We start from the raw sequence: 6,440 nt of genomic DNA, 5'->3' as shown, positions 1-6,440 counted from the left end.
TCATCCTATGCTTACTAGAGCAAAGACAAGTCATTATAAATCTAAAGCCTTCCTTTGCTTATTGAAAAAAAAAAATCTAAAGCCTTCCTCACACTAAGCCTACATCAGTCAAGGAAGCCTTGTCTAGCCTTCAGTGTATAATGCCTTGTTGGATAACAAAACTCGGTCTCTCATCACCGAACTCATAAAAAAGTTGCAGGCTACAAGTGAGTGTTTAAAATCAAGGAAAATACTGGTAAAACTGTAAATAAAATAAAGATTCCTTAGTTTCTAAAGAGTTTCATTAGTAACTTGGCTTCGATTACAAAAAAAACTTTTTCTCTAGTCAAGCCTACAACTAAGGATTATGCTTACACTTTCCATCACACATAAGCGAGAGTTACAACAACTGGTACATCCTCCTAGTTTCACTAGCTTTGACAAGTCCCTTGAGTCCCTTGTTTGCAAACTACACAGTCTTGTATGGCTTCAAACAGACACCATGGCAATGATATGAGACACTTTACCAATCCTTTTTTCAGTTTGAATTTGTTTTTAAGTTAATGTGATCATTCTTTATTTTAGTTCGAATTTGTTTTAAGTAAATGCACAAATGATTTAGGATCCATTCATGAGTAGTTGAAACTTTAGATAATATCACTTTCACAAAGTTAATTTATTTCTATAATACACTGCTCTGCATGGAGTCATGAACATTCATTTCTCATAAAATTCAAAACTCTTCACCACGAAGAGCTCTAAGAACCCTTGAATGAGGAGCATCAGGGTCACCATGCATTGCTCTCCACCGCCACATCTCAGCAGTCCTCAACAGCGTCTCCTCCGCAGTCTCAAGCTGCTCCGGCAACCACCCAATCACATCTCCACCTTGTCCAGAATCCGCCGTCCCATGCATAACACGAGTCGCCGGCTTTCTTGTATCCGCAAACTCCACTTCCGATAACGGAGACGCTTTATGATTTTTATAGTAATCTTTGTAATCCTCATTTTGTTCATGTCTGTTCTTCTCTTTTTCTTCTGGCCATGGAGTTCCATCTAAACCAGCACAACTCACATCTTCTAAAGCTACTGTCCCATGTTCTCTCTTTTGTTGAATGTTTGGATCCAATGGTTGGTTCACGCCTGTACTCTTTAGTTTCGGAGAAGATTCACATGGAGATTTTGGTGACTCGAAAACTCCTTCTCCTTTTTCTGTTTCAGTAAACTTTGTATTTGTGTCACTATCACCTCTACTTGTCCCCTGCAACAATGGCATTCATTGTTAGTCATAAATAATATATATAATATAGAGTTCAGAAATTTAAGTCAGAGGCTGAAACTACTTGATGTCAGAAACCAGATTAATAAATGGAATACTGGTGGAAAAAAATAGTGTAAAAATTCTAAATCAGTAATTACTTGAGGTGAAATTCTGGAATTAGTGTAACCGGGTTTTTGTTGTCCAGAATGAATATCTGGGTCTGCAGTGTGGCTACGAGTGGAGAATCCACGTTTCAGACATGCTGAAGAGAAGGTTTGGCATGATTTTCTTGTTACATTTGCTGCTAGTTTTAGATGCATCGTAATGTTGTTGTTTTCTGGTTTGTTGTGATTCTGTGTCTTGTCTTTTGGATTGGTTGGAGTTTTGAAGAAACAAAGGATATTAGTAGTCCTAGTAGTAACAAGAAGAGTTATGAGGGATTTTCTGGAATTTCCTGGAGAGGTGTTTGTTATTTACATGTGGCTATGTTAGTCTCTTGCCACGTGTATAGAGAAAAAATCTTTAAAACCAAGAAGTTCTTTCTCGAATGCACTAGGAATGAAAAGAAGATAATGATACTATCTCATTAGTTTTAATACCAAATTTATTGAGAAGTTTAAACATGAAACCTTGAGCTTTTATTGAATAATTCGATTATGCTCTCATCTCATGTCTTCTTATCTTATCATGTCATAGCCTAACATTAATTCTTGGTCTTTAGTCTATGAGTAATGTTAGGTTGACACATCTTCTGGTGTCCAACACCGTATATAACAATACGGTATATGTACAATTTCATTTTTTAAACTTTTTTCTTTCTTTCTTATGATTTACTCTCTTCTAAGTCGCTTTCTAAAAAATTTTATATTTAAATATAACTAGTTTTATAATTATAATTAATGATATTTATTTTATTATATCTTTAAATATTCTCTCTTTTTAATTATGTAAATTATATCTTATACAATTTTATAAAAATCTTCATAATTTGTCATTTTTATATAATAATTTTTTTTAATATGTATAAAAAATTCAAAAAAACTTATAATAAAATAAAAAATGGAGGTAGGCTAAAATATTTTCAAACTCCCCTAGGCTAAAGTTTTTTTTAATATAAATTAAGTATTTTCATAGTGTTTAAGTATGGTGTTAGTTTTTAGGTGTTCTAATAACACCACTCTTAATTTATATTAACAATTTTCTGAATAATTTACACCCTTGATTCATTTATTATAAACATTATAAGGCAACAAACATCCTTAATTAATCATAATACATCAATTCTATTATAAAAATAATATATTTAAGAAAAATAACATAAAAATAGACAAAATTCTTGATGAATGTTTTCTATTATAAAAATATTAGTGTTTATATATTTAATTAATTATTGATTGTATCATTTACATAAATGTCTTCGTCACCCACATGCTTTCTCTATTGTACAAATAACTCACTAATTAAATTGATTATGATGTCTTAAACTATTAGTGTTTTTTAAACCCAACTCAAAGTGCATAAGTAATCACAATATGATTATTAATAAAATGTTTGAAGTGATTAACGAGTTCTAACATAATTCACACTTCTTAAGGTCCTTGGCCTTGAAGCTAATTTGGTTTGATCTTTAAAGCATCAAACTCCACCACCAACACCACTGGAATTTAAGACACGAAAAGCGTGCCAATTTTGACCTATTCATCTGTCGCATGTGCACAAATATATTTATACATTTTGCAGTCTGATTTCATAAACTTTCACGTTAAACCTGAAAACTTGTTTCATCGCAAATCGCCAAAAACTCAACAAAAATGTTCTTAAAAATATGTATGTTTATTATTTTTTTAATACCAGAAAGTACCAATCCAGATTTCAAGCACATAAGACACTTTTCTAATATCAAAACATTGCACATTCCTCCCACAGCACACGATCTAAGCTTCATTCATTATATATTTTCTTCCCATTATACCCCTCCATTTTCAAAGTTAAAATCCTCAATTCACTCCTCATTTTCGTTCCCCGTCGATGTAGGTGCGATCGGACATGGATTCACATGTATCCCATCACCGGTCTTACAACGTCGGTGACAGGAGAATCGACGTTGTTATGAGCGGAAAAGGCTATGGTTCGAGAGGGATTTGGTCTCCAAATTCATCTCAGCAGAATGAAAAACCATGGAGTTTCAACAATCCAGAAGCAAAGAGAAAGAAGAGGATAGCCAAATACAAGGTTCACAACGTAGAAGGTAAGGTTAAAGCCACACTCCGGAAAGGACTAAGATGGATCAAGAAAAAATGCTCTCAAATTAGCCACGGCTACAAATAAGTTAGCCACGGATATCACAACGCATGAAAATTTTGCATGTAAAAATATCTGTAGCACAGACACCTCTGAAAAAAAGTTGTATTAGTGTCGGTATCGTGTTATCTAGAAATGAAATGTTTTTTTTTTGATAAAAAGCTAGAAATGAAATGTTATTATCTACATGTGATAAAATATTTGAGATTGATATATGGTTTTGTTGCACTCTAATGAATGTTTATAATTATGGAAACAATTAACCAAACATGCACGAGGTTATATAAGTTAATATCAATGTAATGTTCTTGTTATTTATTTATTTATTTATTTGATATTATGATTATTTATGATTATGATTCAATACAAAGACATGAGCACAACAAGAACATCACCATCCTAATGACCTTTCACTTCGCTCTTGATAATCACGATCCACATTATTGAAACGTTGCAATCTCATTTGATGATAAAATTGAGCAATAAAATCTTCAGCTTTAGAATCAATCTTCTCGTCCCCATTTTCATCGCACTCCTCTTTAATCATGTCTGGCCTATCATTCTCCTCGTCACTCGACACGAGTTCGTTCAATCCTACAGCCGAAGCATAACGGCTGCTCGATGGAGACGGTGAAAAACTCCTTCTCCTTTTTCTGTTTCAGTAAACTTTGGATTTGTGTCAGTATCACCTCTACTTGTACCCTGCAACAATGGCCTTCTTTGTTAGTCATAAATAATATATACAAAATATAACTTAGAAATTCACCAGACGAGACTGAAACACCACTTGATATCAGAACTGATCGATCCAAATTAGACGGTTCAGTATGCCAAATAATAGTGGTGAAAAAAATAGAGTTTAAAAATTCTATATCAGTAATTACTTGAGGTGAAATTCTGGAATTGGTGTAACCGGGTTTTTGTTGTCCAGAATGAATATCTGGGTCAGCGGTGTGGCTACGAGTGGAGAATCCACGTTTCAGACATGCTGAAGAGAAGGTTAGGCATGATTTTCTTGTTACATTTGCTGCTAGTTTTAGATGCATCATAATGTTGTTGTTTTCTGGTTTGTTGTCTTTTGGATTGGTTGGAGTATTGAAGAAACAAAGGATATTAGTAGTACTAAGTAGTAAGAAGAAGAGTTATGAGGGATTTTCTGGAATTTCCTGGAGAGGTGTTTGTTATTTACATGTGGCTATGTTAGTCTCTTGCCACGTGTATAGAGAAAAAATCTTTAAAACCAAGAAGTTCTTTCTCGAATGCACTAGGAATGAAAAGAAGATAATGATACTATCTCATCTACAATATAAGAAAATAAGATGGTCTGGAAAGTTGCAAATTGCCCCTGCTGCTATTTTGTGATGCCACGTGGGATATTCTGCTACCAGCTTCAGCTTTAAACTCTTCCAACATTCCAATCTTCTAATGCATGCTGCTACTTTTGAGATTAAAAAAACATTTCTTTCAAAAGGCTATTTTTTCTTCCCCTACTAAAGCTATATTCAGACTTCCCTCTCTCTCTTCTTCTACCTCAAAACATGTTGTAACCTAATAATAACAACTACAATTTGCTTTCCTCAAACTCAACCTCTATTTTTTCTACCTCAACCTCTCTTTCTTCTATCTCAGTCCTCTTCAACCTCTGTTTCTATTTCAGTCATCTTCAAACTTTATGTGTTAAGATTTGTCTTTGCGTTTAAAAATATAAAACAGGATTTTAAAAATATAAAACAGAGATGATTAAGTTTTGTCTATGTTGAGAGTTTAGGGTTTTCTGCAAATTTAGGGTTTTCTGAGAAGGTTGGTTTTGAGAAGAAGGAAGATCGGAGAAAAAAAGGATTTTGATTGGTTTTGATGTATTTAGAGAAGTAGTTTTGATGAGTTTCTGGGTAAGGGTGGATGAGTTTTGCAGATTTAGGTGGTTGAGAAGATGAAGAAGATATGGATGTATAAATAAGTACTGGGTTTACTGGGTTTTCTGAAAATTTATTGTTGATTAGAGAGGTGATTGAAATAAGGGATTGTTTCATTGTTCTGTGAATGATGGATAAGAAGATTGTTGATGAATTTTTGGGCTATGTTTTTTGAGCGATGGAGGTGAGATGACCGTTTAACAAACTCTGTGATTTGGATGCGTTTTTGGAGAAGGTTATGGGTTATGTATTTGGAGTGCTGAAGGTTGAACAAAATATGAGTTTTGGATTAACTTTTTAAGAGCTTCTTGATTTTTTGGAAAAAATGTTTGAAGTTCTTGGTATTTTGTGTTGTATGTGTGATTGATTATGGATTTGGAAGATAAAGGTAGGATGAATTTCTTGATGTTCTTGATAAAAGGTAGAGGCATTTTGGTTGAGAGAAAGGTGAAGAGTTTTGCTATCTTGAACAAAAGTGAGAATAGGAAATCTGAGAGGGAGAATTTGAGAATGACACGTAGAATTTTGCAAATGTAGAGATAAAGATACCATGTGAAAATCTGAAGACGGTGGAATAGGTGAGCGACAACTATAATTTTTTTTTGAGATATCATGTGAGAAAGAAGAAGAGGGATGGAAATAAATATTAACTTTCATTAATCAAGAAAATAATAAATATATTTAAAACTTAAAATCAAACATTAAGTGATAATCATTATTACTATTTATTTATAACTTAAAAAAAAACATTATAGCTTTAAATATTATTTTTTTCAAATCGGGAAGAAAGATAGAGTTAATTGATACTAATCAACAAGTTGATTAATTTAATCACTTAGAAAAATTTCATTCAATTTATATTTAAATTATAAGTTATAATATAATTTTTGAATTATACAATAAATTTATAAAATGTTAATATTGTTATAGTCTTATTATCTTTTTAAAGTAATAAATTGTGAAATGATTAATTAGTAAAGATATTT

General features: G+C 32.5%; 2 protein-coding genes and 1 long non-coding RNA gene across 3 annotated transcripts; 1 reads left to right on the top strand and 2 right to left on the bottom strand.

Annotated features, from left to right (window-relative positions):
- Window positions 1-615: 615 nt before the first annotated feature.
- LOC131610804 (uncharacterized) lies at window positions 616-1,630 on the bottom strand. Its single transcript, XM_058882854.1, has 2 exons — window positions 1,399-1,630; window positions 616-1,240 (listed from the first exon to the last, which is right to left on the bottom strand). Exons 1-2 carry the CDS (start codon window positions 1,558-1,560, stop codon window positions 713-715), a joined length of 690 nt encoding a protein of 229 aa, XP_058738837.1. The 5' UTR covers window positions 1,561-1,630; the 3' UTR covers window positions 616-712.
- A 181-nt stretch (window positions 1,631-1,811) lies between these two features.
- On the top strand, window positions 1,812-3,805 carry LOC131610805 (uncharacterized). The gene is made up of 2 exons (XM_058882855.1): window positions 1,812-2,021; window positions 3,275-3,805. The coding sequence occupies exons 1-2, from the start codon at window positions 1,965-1,967 to the stop codon at window positions 3,566-3,568; spliced, it is 351 nt and encodes a 116-aa protein (XP_058738838.1). The 5' UTR covers window positions 1,812-1,964; the 3' UTR covers window positions 3,569-3,805.
- A 30-nt stretch (window positions 3,806-3,835) lies between these two features.
- LOC131610806 (uncharacterized) lies at window positions 3,836-5,998 on the bottom strand. The gene is made up of 2 exons (XR_009286658.1): window positions 4,426-5,998; window positions 3,836-4,243 (listed from the first exon to the last, which is right to left on the bottom strand). It is a non-coding gene; the product is annotated as an uncharacterized LOC131610806 (long non-coding RNA).
- Between the last annotated feature and the right edge of the window lie 442 nt (window positions 5,999-6,440).

Source organism: Vicia villosa, linkage group LG6 (assembly GCF_029867415.1).
Source record: "Vicia villosa cultivar HV-30 ecotype Madison, WI linkage group LG6, Vvil1.0, whole genome shotgun sequence".
Lineage (NCBI taxonomy): Eukaryota > Viridiplantae > Streptophyta > Magnoliopsida > Fabales > Fabaceae > Vicia > Vicia villosa.
Note: the sequence above shows the minus strand (reverse complement) of the source record. Positions and strands in the feature narration are given on the sequence as shown.

Coding starts and splice junctions, on each gene's coding strand:
- LOC131610804 (XM_058882854.1), bottom strand. CDS start 1,560: ATGCATCTAAAACTAGCAGCAAATGTAACAAGAAAATCATGCCAAACC. Junction 1,241..1,398: donor ATTCCAGAATTTCACCTCAA/GTAATTACTGAT, acceptor CCATTGTTGCAG/GGGACAAGTAGAGGTGATAG.
- LOC131610805 (XM_058882855.1), top strand. CDS start 1,965: ATGAGTAATGTTAGGTTGACACATCTTCTGGTGTCCAACACCGTATAT. Junction 2,022..3,274: donor ACACCGTATATAACAATACG/GTATATGTACAA, acceptor CCGTCGATGTAG/GTGCGATCGGACATGGATTC.